At 44.3% G+C, this 14,365-nt stretch overlaps 1 protein-coding gene across 1 annotated transcript; it reads left to right on the top strand.

Moving 5' to 3' along the window:
* Positions 1-861: 861 nt before the first annotated feature.
* Positions 862-14,340, top strand: LOC101066597 (apolipoprotein B-100-like). Its single transcript, XM_011612240.2, has 26 exons — positions 862-1,085; positions 1,816-1,857; positions 1,963-2,075; positions 2,167-2,312; positions 2,388-2,535; positions 2,840-2,992; positions 3,130-3,254; positions 3,390-3,475; positions 3,575-4,025; positions 4,106-4,220; positions 4,296-4,442; positions 4,520-4,731; positions 4,822-5,041; positions 5,123-5,275; positions 5,362-5,565; positions 5,657-5,824; positions 5,940-6,145; positions 6,238-6,408; positions 6,488-6,618; positions 6,714-6,915; positions 7,014-7,186; positions 7,268-7,443; positions 7,539-7,654; positions 7,763-8,136; positions 8,247-12,943; positions 13,037-14,340. The coding sequence occupies exons 1-26, from the start codon at positions 1,031-1,033 to the stop codon at positions 14,144-14,146; spliced, it is 9,894 nt and encodes a 3,297-aa protein (XP_011610542.2). The 5' UTR covers positions 862-1,030; the 3' UTR covers positions 14,147-14,340.
* The last annotated feature ends 25 nt before the right edge of the window (positions 14,341-14,365 follow it).

Below are 14,365 nucleotides of genomic sequence, written 5' to 3'. Positions count from 1 at the left end.
TCGTATTAAACGGCCATGATTGAAATGTGTTTGGTGTGTGTCCTCATTTTACTAGCAAACTGGGGACATTTTTGGGAAGCGAGGACATTTTGACTGGTCCTCACGCCCCCTCCCCCCACAGTTATTCGCTGTTAAGGGTTAAGACCTGGTTTTAAGGTTGAGGTTAGAATTTAGTTCAGGTCAGGGTTAGGAGGTTAGTTGCGCTGTCAGGGCTAGGAGCTCGGGACTATGTGGGCACTATGAAAGTCCTCACAAGGATAGAACTACAAGGATGTGTGCTTGCTTGTGCGCACTTCAGAAACAATCCAACACATCTACCAGGCAGTGATAAACCTGGTTTCAGTTCTTCGTGAGTGTGATTCATGCTGTTCAGTAGTCACAGGCCAAAGGTTCATGCAACCTTCTGCGTGAAGCGTTCATGTATTTGAGAACACATGACCTTTGTTCCAGAAAAACAAAATCAAGAGTATTGACTCAATTTTTTTTTAAAAAGGCTAAACAGGGAAATAAAATAGAAAATGACCTCTCTGTCATTAACTTTAAACACATTTATACTGTCCACATTTTTGCCAAAGACAACATTTGTGTCTGTATTTATTACACTAATATCAGTATCTGGATAGAAAATCATTGGTTTGTCGCAGATGATGTCATAAATAAACCAACGATGATGAGATCGCAGGTATACTGGAAATAAGTGTGTTTCCCATTTAAATTTCCATGTCACAACTGAATGAGGCAAACATTTAGGAAAATCAAAACCAGCCTGAAAGAGCAGGAGCTGAAGCAGTAATGTGAGATAATGAAACAGCCCCCACCCAGTGCTGACAGACACAACATTACAACCTTTGGCCTGCCACAAGGAGCCAGACTTTGAAACCAGGGCAACACATTTGCAGGTAACTTCATCTTCCCGTGCTGGGAGACATGAGAGTGAGTATAAAAGCCTCAATAAGGAAGCGGTAGAATTAGTCTTCACAGAAAGAGGAGGACTCTTTAACTCCAGGCTCCGGAGCTAACAGAGCCCATCATGGGGGGTACCAAACTCTGCCTTTTGTTGCTGGTGGGCACATACGCACTAGCCCGTGAGTATAAGCATAAGAGGAAAAATGACGATATCGTTTCTGAATATGTCTAAAGTTGTGGAATTACCTGAATGTTTTGAAGTAACATCCATGAAATCATGTTATATGTTCACATAAATAGGAATTTATTTCAACATTATAGACATTAATCCCAAATGGCAATCCTAAAAACTAACTAAATAAATGAACGTAAATGTTATATGTTCACATAAATAGGAATTTATTTCAACATTATGGACATTAATCCCAAATGGCAATGCTAAAAACTAACTAAATAAATGAACGTAAATGTTATATGTTCACATAAATAGGAATTTATTTCAACATTATGAACATTAATCCCAAATGGCAATGCTAAAAACTAACTAAATAAATGAACGTAAATGTTATATGTTCACATAAATAGGAATTTATTTCAACATTATGGACATTAATCCTAAATGGCAATGCTAAAAACTAAATAAATAAATGAACGTAAATGTTATATGTTCACATAAATAGGAATTTATTTCAACATTATGGACATTAATCCTAAATGGCAATGCTAAAAACTAACTAAATAAATTAACGTAAATGTAAGACTTTACATTTTAGACATGTTCTTCAAACACCTTTGTTATGGCATTGGAATTTTAAGATTAATAGTATTTTCATTGTATTGCTAATATTACCTTATTTATTTATTAATTCATTTAATTATTTAATTAATTATTTATATTATTTATTTCAGAGCAAGATGTGGAAACTACTGCAGACTCTCCAGTTTGCCTTTGTAAGTACTTAAAATCCTCAGATTGTTAAATCAATCATCGCCCGGATGGTTAGACAGGAAAATAAATGTTGCAGCGCTCTAAGCAATGCGTCAAATGTCATTTAGTGGCCAAAAGATACAAGAACTTCAGACGGTTTGTGTACAACTACGACGCTGAGACCTTAAATGGTGTAAATGGAGCAACGGACAACAAGAGCGGCGCCAAAGTCTCCTGCAAGGTATGTTTCAGGGCCACAAATGGTGTCGCGCATGCAGCGACCCGCTGAAAGGGGACCGGGCGCATTGAGACGTGTTCAATCTGCTCTGTAGGTTGAGGTTGAGGTTCCTCAGATGTGTAGCTTCGTCCTCCGTACAACAGAGTGCTCCCTGAAAGAGATTTCTGATGTGGATGGAGAGGGAAACCCAGTGTATCGTTCTGCGGCTGGAGCTAAGGCTTTCAAAGAGGCCATGGCCAAGTGAGTTCATCTGGATCACTAAACACACGGACTGGGTGCTGATGAAAAGTGGCTCAAATATAAACCTGCCAACAGGAACCCACTGAAGATCACAGTCAACGGACAGAACCAGGTCAAACTCTACCCCGAGGACGACGAGCCCGTCAACATCCTGAACGTCAAGAGGGGAATCGTGTCCACTCTGATGGTACCAGTGATGGAGGAGGACAAGAACAACAACATGGTAATTGTTCTGCGCTTTGACAATATTCCAGCCATCGATTCAGGCCAGAGTCTTCGGAACGAGAGACTCAACGGGGGATAAACAAGTTTCACAATGTGCAGATAAGCTAACTGTACTTTCAGCTGCGGGTCAAAGTCCCAGATAAGTTTATCTTGCGAACAGCATCACCTGCCCTTATAATGGGGGGCAATCTTTCAGATGACATGATAATCAGGGCAATCTCAGACATAAATATGTTTACCACAGCTGCGATGGTGACGATGACGACAATGATGATGACGGTGACCTCTCTCCTTCTTTCCAGCCCACCGTTCATGGCGTGTGCCCCACTGATTACACCGTCAACGCCAGAGAAGACATCGCCACCGACGTGAGCGTCAGGAGGGATCTCTCCAACTGTGATATGTTCTCCGCCCAACGGCAGGACGTCAGCCCCCTGGCCATCATCAGCGGCATGGTAAGACACCAGGCATCAATTTCCTGCTGTCGCCATGGCAATGAGAGATTAAACACGGGTTAGATATCTGTGGTGGTCTCAGTCCTGACCTGGGTGGGAAGATTTTCACAATGGCGCGTGTGTGCTCACGTCACCAGAGCTACCCTCTGTCCAAGATGATCAGCAGCACCCAGACTTGCAACTACAGGTTTGACAACAACAAGAAGCACATGACCAGAGGACTGTGCACAGAGAAACACATCTTCCTGCCCCTCTCCTCCCAGTAAGCTTAAATACAATTAAAAAACAACAACCCAGAAACATTTTCTTCTGTCCCCTGAGGTTGTTGCTAAAGAACAACCCGGTAGCTTGTTTCCAGTTCTGACCGCTGAAATTGTTTCCTTTCCTCCTCAAACAGGAAAGAATATGGCATTTCTACTGTGGTGAAACAGACCGTGACGCTGCAGGAGACCGCAAGGATCAATGACAGAATCTTTAACCGCAGTCAGTGTCTCCGTTTTTCAAAGAGAGTCTAAAATAAAAAGCAGTTTGGAATGACAGACAGCCACACTAACCCGTTGCTTGTGATGCTCTTCTACGCAGATGAGGACAATGTCAGGTTCTTGCCCATGGAGGCCGCTGATGCCAAGTCACCAGTGCAGACCAAGGATGCCGCCATTGAGACCCTGAAGCAGCTGAACACTCTGTCGCGGACGACGAAGGGCGAGGAACGTGCCAGCCTCTTCCACAGGCTGGTGTCTGAGCTGAGGGCTCTGGAGCTTGATGTCCTGGGGGCTGCTGTTGCTGAGATGATGGACCTGTCGCAGCCTCTGTCATGGCAGGCTCTGGTTCAGTGTGGCACCCCGGAGTGCACTAGCACCATGATGAAGGAGCTGAGGAGGTTGGACTCATCTGCACTTGAAGTTGACGCCGCCGTCTATGCCTTGGGTATGCTGCCTAACCCCTCACCGCTGATGGTCAGAGACATGCTGGCGATGGCCCAGTTCAAACAGAGCAAACCCATCATGTATGCCCTGAGCAATGTGGTCCGGAAGTAAGTAAACAACCGCACCGTGTTCTTGGTAGCAAAGGGGCTGTTTCTCACGCACCACTAATGTCTAATCCTGTCACTAGGCTGTATCAGGTGAAGGGCGTCACCCCCGAAATCACAGCTGTATCCGAGTTCATCTCCTCTCTTCTGGGCACAGACTGTGCCGGTGATAAAGATTTGACCTTTTTGACCCTGAGGGTAGGTATCGAGCCCGTTGAACTCTAGTATGTCTATGAATATATTGTCTTTGCCTAATTGCCTGCATCATTACAGGTGGCTGGTAACATGGGAGACGTCCTGGAGGCTGTTAACCCTGCCATAAAGAGCACACTGGTCAAGTGCATGAGGCAACCTGCAACCACACTGTCTGTGCAACTTTCCTCCATCCAGGCGTTCAGGCGCATGTCTGTGACAGATGAGGTGAACAATAACCCCTACCAGTCTACTGGATGAGTTCAAAACTGTTGTAACCCTTTACTCTGGTTCTTCATGGGCAGGCCCGCAACAACCTCCAGAGGGTCTGCCAGTACCCCAAAGGTGGTGTGCAGAAGCGCCTGGCCGCCTACCTGATCCTGATGAAGAACCCCGTGGACAGCGACTTTGACATGGTGAACAAGATGCTGACGCAGGAGCAGAACGAACAGATCAAGTCCTTTGTGAGCTCCCACATCTACAACATCATCACCTCCACTGACCCAGAGGCCCAGGAGTAAGAACAGAACACTTTTTAATGACATCCTCCCCCCACTTTAACACAGAATTGAATAAGCAATATGACTGGATTTCTGTATCATCACAGGGTTGCTAAGAAGTTTCTGGATGTGCTGAAGGACACCGAGCTCTTCACACACAGCGACTACACCTCCAAATCACGCAACTACAAGCTGGATGTGGCCTATGAGGACATGCGAGCTGGCATCCAGGGCAGTCTATTCTTCGATCCCAGTAGCAAGCTGCCAAAGGAGGTCCTGCTGGAAACTACCTTGAAAGCTTTTGGTTTCGACATGGATGTCTGGGAGGTATGAGTTTTATGAGTTTTATTGCAGTTTTCTCAACAAGGTTCACATTTTAACACTGTATTCCCACATTTTCTCTAACAGATTGGCATGCAGGGAAAGGGTTTTGAACCAACTGTTGAGGCTTTATTTGGAAAGAATGGATTTTTCCCTCATACTCTGTCCAAAGTTCTATACTGGACGGTGGATAAAGTTCCCCAGCTCCAAAAATGGATCAAAATCTCAGAGAGACGCAAGGTAAAGTATATGTTGTCCTCAATCTATGAAGCACCTGTAGGAAGTATGACACTATTGGTCCAACTGACATGACTTTTTCCTAACAGGCTGATGACAATCTTATGAGAGAAATTGTCAACAACTTCAACAAGGTGGTTAAAGACTTGCAGAACCAAGAGGCCCCAGAGGCTATGGCCTACCTGAGGATCATGGGCAATGAGCTTGGCTACATCAAGGGCAACGAGCTGAAGTTTATGGCTGACAATGCACTCATGTATGCAGACATTTTTATGCGCATCATTCCATCCAAGGTATCATTTTCATTTCCTAATTTACATTGTATGCATTCCTAACTACTGATCACAGTGAACCACATGTCAAAGCCACTGTTATTTTTACCAGGTTATGGCTAACCTGATGTCCAGCACCAAAAATGAAATCTTTGTCCATTACATCTTCATGGACAACAAATTCGTCCTGCCAACAGCATCTGGCTTGCCTCTGACATTTGCCCTGTCAGGCATTTTCACACCTGGTGCTAAGGGAGGTCTTAATTTTGCAGCACAACAGGTAGGTTCTCATTCAGAAATCATCCTATGGATGTGTTACATTATTAAAAAGCTAAAGAAAATAACAGAAACATTCGTTTGCATATTTTCTAACATAATCTGTGTTGTATTTGCAGAAGGAGCTGTCCTTCATGCCTTCCATTGGAGTCGAGTTTGTCACTCAGATGGGGGTCCAGGTCCCCGAATTTGTAGTGTCCACTGTTGAGATGCACACCAACATGTACCACGAGAGTGCACTCAATGCCAAGGTCACCATGGACAACGGCCAGTTCAAGCTTTCCATCCCCGCCCCACAGGGAAAAACCAGGATCTTCAGCATCAGGTACAAATGAGGCAGAATATGACTTATAATTTATAAGTAAGACAATGTAAGTTCTGTGGTTTGTAAAGTTTTACTTTCTTTCTTTGTAATAGCAATAAAGTGCTAGTTGTTGGCGCTGGCCTTGCTCAAGTGATCCCACACAGTGAGGGCGATGTGACCTGCAGACCTCTTTTCTCTGGCGTCAATTACTGCACAGAAACACTCCGCAAAGACACTAAAGGCATGAGTGCTGCTCCTTACTTCCCCCTGAATGGAGAGACTAAGTGAGTAAACCACAGTGGATCAGTGGTCACATGCACAGTGTGGTGTCATCCAAGACCAAACATTGTCTTTTCTCACCAGATTTGCTGTAGACATCAGCCCTTCTGAGGAGGTCACTGAGTACACAGCCACCATCACATACAAGCTTCTCAATGAAGGAAAGGATGGAAGGCAGAACGTTGATTCTCTGAAACTGGCACTGAGAGCTGAGGGTATGACTTTTTCTTTAAAATCACACTTAGTTCTGCTGAGTAGCCTTATAACTTCATTGTTTTTCATGCAAAGTAATCAAGTCACTTCCTTACAGGTCCTTCACCAACTGAGGCTACAGCCACTATGAAATACAACAGGAACAGGAATGTCTTCACCACCCAAATCGTCATACCCAACATTGATGTTGAAGCGGGCATTAAGGTCGGAATGACAGACAGCAGCTCCAAAGGGAAATCCATCCTGTTTGAGATCTCCAACAAGAACGTGCCGCAGCTCTCCTTGATTGGCCGTGCCAAGTGAGTGGACACAGTCATAACCTGGAAATAAATAATTGCTTCACTCAAGTTACCCTACATCAACAAGTATTTATTACAAAATGATGCACTGATTTCAGGCTTCAGGCCATGACTGATGGCATGCTGCAGCTCCAGATGTTAGTTCCCACACTCAAGACTGATGCTACCCTCACTGCCACTATGAGCAAAACTGATGGACTCACACTGGAAATCAAGAGTGACGTTAAGCTCCCAGAGTCCTCCTCTGTTCAGGCAGTCACGTTCAAATATGGTAAACCTGGTGGTTTTTCAGACATTGCTCATTTTAAGCATGTTCATTAAATGTTCAAATTGTGTATTATTTGTATATCAGGTGAAAACCAAGCTGAGGTTATGCTGATGTCCAACATGAACGCTGATACCATGGTCATGAACTTTTACACTGAAGCCCTCAGAGATTGGCTCATGATTTATGTGGACGATGCCATGGACCAGAAGGTAGTCAGTACTGACTTAAAACTGCGTCATATCATCACCAAGGCAGTTGAGGTAAGGGAGAAAGGAATTTAGAAAAATGTAGTTCATCATAATAGGAATTTAGGGTGTTTTTAGTATTAAAGCTTGAGAATGTTTGTCTTTATCAGGCCAGTGATATCTGGATGGAGAAGCTCACAAAAGAATGTCCCTATGCTGAAGCGCTGAGGAACAAAATGACTGACATGGAGATGCCAGCTCTTCCTGAAAACCTCTTCATGAACTTGTAAGTCAACACCAGGTGTAAAGTAGACTAGATTATGAGAAATTTCAATATCAAAACATCATGTCTGATATTTATTTAATAAATCATTTGCTTATTTCCATTTACTAGTGAAAGCACTTTCAAGTACCATTTCAACCAGGACACTTTGGAAATCAGAATCCCTCTGCCTCTGGGTGGCAAATCATCTATGGAGCTGAGGATACCTCCAGTTGTCACCACCCCACGCATCTTTGTGCCTCAAGTGGGCATGGAGGTTGCCTCAAAGGAGATCCAGATCCCTGCTTTTACCATCCCGTCTGAGTATGATCTCACCGTGCCCCTGATGGGAATGATGGAAATGTCTGCAAAAGTCAACAGCAACTATTACAACTGGGAGGCAACAATCTCTGCTGGTAACAAGACAGCTGACTCTTCCAGCTATGAGGCCAAATTCAACACCGTAGTTGAGAGCCCGATCAAGATTCTGGCCTTCTCGGCTGAAGGTAATTTCAACCTAATCATTTTCCCTTTTTTTTCAAGAACTGCATCTGTTAAAAATCTAGGTAAAAAACCTGTTTGCTAATTAGCAATCAAATTATTTGTCCTCTTATAGGTGCCACAAAAGTCACAGACACAGCAGAGAAAATGATGAAATTCACCATTGATGGTTCCCTGAAACACATGTACATCAACACAGGCCTTAATGTTCTGGAAACTGTTGCTGTCGCAGACAATTTAATGACAACAGGAAAGTACAAAGTGCAGGCCACGTCTCCTCTTGGTTTGGACACTTCCTTGGAAATCACCACCCAGCTCAGTCTAGAATCCAGCAAGCTTTCCGGAGACATCAACACAGAAGGACATTTGACTGTTGGCCCAATGAGAGCTACCACCGCCTACGTCCAGACCTTCTCTTTTGAGCCATTGAAGAGACAAGCAATGGTAGACAGCACCCTGAGGGTGAATTCTGAAAGCCTGACGATCGGCAACAAGATCAAGGCATCATATGCTAACAACGAGCTCATGGCCGAGTGGGATGCCAACATGAACAGCGACTTCCTCAAACATACCACCAAAATGAGCATGAATTACAGAGATGTAAAGCTGACTTTCCACTCTGACTGTGTGACCAAGGCTGCTGAGCGTATACTGCGTAACCAGGTGGAGTTTTCTGCATCTGAAGGACAAGTCAGTCTCAAGATTGAAAATCAAGCCGATGACAGTGTGAACCGTGCCTTCTCTCTGCTGACTGGTTCCCTGAATCCCTCTGGCTTGGAGATCAACACCGATGCCTCTGTGAACCTCTTTTCAAGCCTTGCCTCTCACAAAACAACCTTGACAATCAGCACCAATGGTCTGACAACTAGCTGTACAACCACAGCCCAGCACAGCCCCATGACCTTTGAGAACATCTTCCATGGTGGAGTTGATGCATCTGGTGCTAGCATGTCTCTCTCCACCAAAGGAGCCATGAAAGAGAACAAAGCTGAGCTCACTCTTGAGGGAAAACTTGCAAGCACAGAAGTATATCTCAATGGCATCATGAATGGTAATTTCGATAACATGAACACCAGGAACAGACTGAACCTTAGACTGAATGAAGATGGCTTGCTCTTCTCCAGCAACATAGTTGGATCTCTCAACAAGATGAGGACAGAGAACATCAACTCACTGTCTGTCACGCTCAGATCATTTAACCTCCACTCCAAGACCGACAACTTCCTTGACATGAAGAATTCCTACATGCATGACATCACAGTTGCCATGGAGCGTTCCACTGCCTCAGTCATTGTGAAAAATGACCTGAAGATTATGGATGTCAATTTTGTAAACGATGCCCAGTTTAAGGTAATGCCCTACACAGCAGAGCTGACTGGAACCACGATGGGAGTCTTTGCAGAGGAACAGCTTAAGCACACCTATGAAGTCAAATTTGTTGACATGGTCCTCACAGCAAAGTGCAATACCAACGGCAAACTCCTGGGAGCTCACATGACTCACGCCACCGACATGGAATTGGATGGACTGAACATTAAGATGAACAATTTGGCTAATCTCAACTCACCATATCTTCGTCTGGACAGCACAATTAAAACTCAGGCGGCCCCCTTCACTCTGAACATTGATGCTCTTTTCAACTCAGATGGTGCAGTAAACCTGTATGGACAGCAGAGCGGAGACATCTACAGCAAATTCCTCCTGAAGGCAGAGCCACTGCTGTTCACACATTCACTTGAGTACAGAGCATCAACTACCCATGAGCTGGAAGGCAGACCCACCATCAAGACCAACATGAACAACAAGTTCAACAGCCTGTTGAGCCTTCAAGAACAGAGTGTTTCTGTGATGATGACATCAAAAGTCAATGAACATGCTTTTGATCAAGAATTTAGCGCCTATAACAACGCAGAGAAAATGGGAATTGAAATGATGGGAGCTGCCACAACTGCCCTCTTCAGCGATGCCAGTGAAAATTACGCCATCTCTGGATTTGTGAAGTATGACAAGAGGAGCGAGGGTCACTTTATCCAGATCCCCTTTGTTGAGTACCTGCCAGAACTCATTGAACATACCAAGGTCACAATGATGAGGCTGATGGACTACAGCTTGGAAACACTGAATGACATCAACACCAAGTATGAGATCAGCGTTAAGATCCAGAGCAAAGTGTCAGAACTGAAGAAGATTGTCAATAACTTTGACTTTAACCTCTTTTTCAACGACCTGAGAAAGTTCATCAATTCAGTGGAAAACTACGTGGTCAACCTGGCAGACAAGTTCCCAACTGACAAAGTCATCAATGTGCTGAAGTCTATCAAGGAAGCTATCAGGGCTTGGATCAAGAAGCATGGCATTTCTCAGAGGTTCAATGTTATTTGTGCTAAGGTAGAAGAAATCCTCTCCAATTATGAGGTAGACAAGATGATTGAAACCATCATGCATGAAGCTCTGAAAATAATGAAGCAGTATCAGATGAGGGAACAGATTCAAAGGTTTTTCAAAGCCCTGCCAAAAATCGACATCCAGCCTTTTTTCAAAAAAATGCTGGTGCCTCTTCAGGAGATCCTGAATGAACTCTCTTCCTTTGACTACAAGCAGCTGATTGATAGCATGACAGATTATTTCATGAGAATGGTCCAGAAAATGAGATCTTTGGATTATAACATGTTCTCCGCAGAGCTGAAAAACACCATTGTAGAAATGAGCAAGATTCCCGCTTTTGGAAAACTCTATGGAGAGTTCAGAATGAACTCACCTCACTACAAACTCACAACGACTGCTGATCTGGAGAACACCACAACCACATCAGTCACACCCGAGTTTAAAGTAAACCTCAACTCGCATGCTGAATCTACCCTGAAAGTGCTTGACTTCACTTTGGATGCCAGCGCCCATGTTGCCGCACCAAGGATGAGACGCCTGACCATCTCTGAGAATGTGAAAGTTGTCCAGTCATCTTTTAATCTTGATCACAAGGGAACGATGAACCTCTACGGTCTCTCAGCTCAAGCTTCTTCCGAAACTTCTGCAAATGCCAATACTGAAATCTATGTTGCAGATTTTGGCAATAGGGCCTTCTTAGCTGTTGAAAATGGGGTTTCTGCCAAGATGGACACAAATTACAAACAAAACCTGAACATGCCTCCTCTCGATATCTTCAGTGAATCCTCATTCGACCAAAAGGCTGTTTTTGTGATTGAGGACAACACTGCCCACCTGACCATCAACAACGTGGTCAATGGAAAATGTTCATTTGAAGACACTGTGGATGAGACAGCCCACAAGAGTGACATGGATGTGGTCTTGGATCTTCACACAGCCAAACTGACATTCACTGGTGAAACAAAGGGGGGAAATTTCAAAATGAATCAAAGGGTGGTTGCAGACATTTGCATTTTCCGCCATGCTATCATTGAGGCCAAGGCTGAAGTTGAAAGCCCAGTAGTGAAGCGTAGCATCGCAGAGGCTAAGTTCCAGGCTAAAGCCGGAGACCTGAAAGTTGATTTCACTGCTACTCACAGTACAGAGCTCACTGGACAGGTGGACGGAACCATCTCAAACACTCTGACTGCTTCAGCCGCACCCACTGAGCTCGTGTTTGACACCAAGAATAAGGGAAATGTTAAAATTTCTCTCCCATTCAGCTTGTCAGGGAAGATGGATCTCCAGAATGACATCTCTTGCATCGTCAACTCTGAAGTGCAGCAGGCAAGTTGGACAGGCCTGGCTAGATTCAACCAGTACAAGTACTCCCATTATTTCATCATGGATAACGGTGAGAGGGAAATCACCTTCCTCACTCGAATGAACGGGGAAGCAAATCTGGATGTACTGAAGGAGCTCATCACCATCCCTGAAATGAGGCTGCCATTTGCTGGTATTAAGACACCAAAAGTTGAAGACTTTTCCTTGTGGACAGACACTGGCCTGAGCTGCATTCTCACCACAACTCAGCAGACCTTTGATATGAATTCCAAGCTGAAGTACTTGAAAAACCCCGAGGTGATCACCATTGACCTTAATATGGAGCCACTCGTCAATGCCATCAACACCAATGTCAAGACTCTGCACAAAAAGATGCTCATTGGCAAAGACAAGGCTGCTGCCATGATGGCTGAATCCTACAATAGAGCCAAGGCTGAGTATGAAAAATACAGCATTGAGCTGCCTAACACCATCACAGTTCCAGCCTACAGAGTTCCAGGGATGAATGTTGAAGTGTCCACATTTACCATTCCTGTGCCTGACTTCAGCCTCGTCACAGTGCCATCACTCTACATTCCATCAGCTCTCAGCAAGTTGACCATTCCAAAAATCACTCTGCCCAAAGTCACAAGCATCAGGATCCCAGTACTGGGTGATTTGACCTACGAGTTCGACATGAAAACAGCGATGATCGCTCTTAAAACCGATGCCAGCCTTCTTAACCAGGACAAGCTGATCGTCAAACTCGATGCTTCTTCAACCTCTGAATTTAATCTTCTGAATGGAAAGATTGAGGCCAGCACCAGCCTGGACAAATTGGGTGGATTTAAAATGGTCTCTCTCGTGGCTGCAAAACATTCACTGCTGGAGGGAAAGCACGACAGCACCATTGTGCTTAATTTCGAAGATGTGGCGACCGCCATTGCCAATTCAGCAAAGATCAACCTATTTCGCCAGTCGGTGGAAATCTACCAGGAGATGACAGCAAGTCCAGAGAAGGGCCTCCTCGCCTCTATGTCCACTCCATCTGCAGGATTCATTGCAGTTTCGATGCAGACTAAACGCCCAGCACAGCTGAAAGCAAGACTCTTCGGCCGCTACCCGGTAGGAGAACATACTTAACATAACTGAACATAAATATTGTGTATACGCTTTATTCAAATGGACATTTTACTCATTTTTTGTCTTTTCCCAAAGTCTCAGCCATCAACCGACATCGATGTCTTGACTGTGAAGATGTCTGTGATGGAGTCAAAGAGGCTGAACCTTCAGACCACCTGGAATACAGAGTTGCCATATGAGATGATGCTGCAGGTGAAGAAGCAGGTGCCAGTAGTCACAAAAATGGTGTCTGAACCCTCCGTTGCGATATATGGAAAAATGCGTAGACACGCCAGCACCCTCGGGGATTCATTGGAAGGGGCCAAAGAACAGAGTAAGTTGATGTTCAAGAAAGGGTTCGAAAAGCTAGCAGCAGTAAAACCTAGCCATGCTATGACAACCGTCGTAGAAAATATGATTACGATCGCCAAGGGTTACCAAAAGAGAGTTGAGGTTATTCTGAATGCTGTTGTGAGATTCCTGAGAGATACCAAGTTTCAGCTCCCTGGGTTTGAAAAGAGGATGTCAGGGCTCGAAATCTATGAGAAATCCAATGCTTTTGTGGCTGAAGTGTCTGAAAAAGCTGTCCGCTTAATTCCTGAATACATTTCCTCTGTCTTTAGAAATGTCCTTGATTATGTCAGTGCCTTTGAATTCACCCTTCCTGGCTCCAACTATGTTGTCAGGGGCAGAGAAATCCTTGATGACTTGTTTGTTGCATTGAAGAAAATTCAGGATCAAGTGATTTTGACTGTGAGAAAAATCAGTGTTATCCAGTTAGAAGATATTGCTCGCCAATATTCCGCTTTTGTGCAATTTACAACCAAACAAACTGAGAAACTTTTTGAAACCCTGAAGTCTCAGAACGCTGACGGGCTGTACACCTTTGTGACTAGCACCTACCATGAGGTCATCAACAGCCCCTTCCTGGGCCAGGTCGCCACACAGGTGAAAGAGGTGCGCAAAATTGTCCTTGAATACCTTAAAGTCGTGAGCGCTAAAGTGCACGACCTTCTGTCTGACATCAGCACCGAACAGCTTCAAGTCGACATCCAGTCTCAGATTGACTTTGCGGTAAAACGTGTAAACGCCTTCCAAAATGATACCATTAGGATGCTCAAAGAGAAGAGCAAAGCTGTCGAACCATTTGTGAGGGTAGAGGACAGAAAGGTGGAGCTCGACATCCCTTTGCCATTTGCCTCTTAAATGAACCAACTGAGTGTTTGTATCCACCGTCTGCTATGTAACATCAATGGTAGAAAATATACTGTGCCAAATATTAAAACGCAGAATGTTTCCACACTAGACGTGCGGTTGTTTTTATTCCTACTGTATCTTCCTCCCTTTATGTCTTGTATTATTTAAACAAGTGCCCATAAATAAAGATTGTTTGTACAGCACACACCTCTGCATTTCTCAATCTTT

Source organism: Takifugu rubripes, chromosome 16 (genome assembly GCF_901000725.2).
Source record: "Takifugu rubripes chromosome 16, fTakRub1.2, whole genome shotgun sequence".
NCBI classification, from domain to species: domain Eukaryota; kingdom Metazoa; phylum Chordata; class Actinopteri; order Tetraodontiformes; family Tetraodontidae; genus Takifugu; species Takifugu rubripes.
The sequence above is the reverse complement of the archived record's forward strand: the minus strand, read 5'-3'. Positions and strand labels throughout refer to the sequence as shown.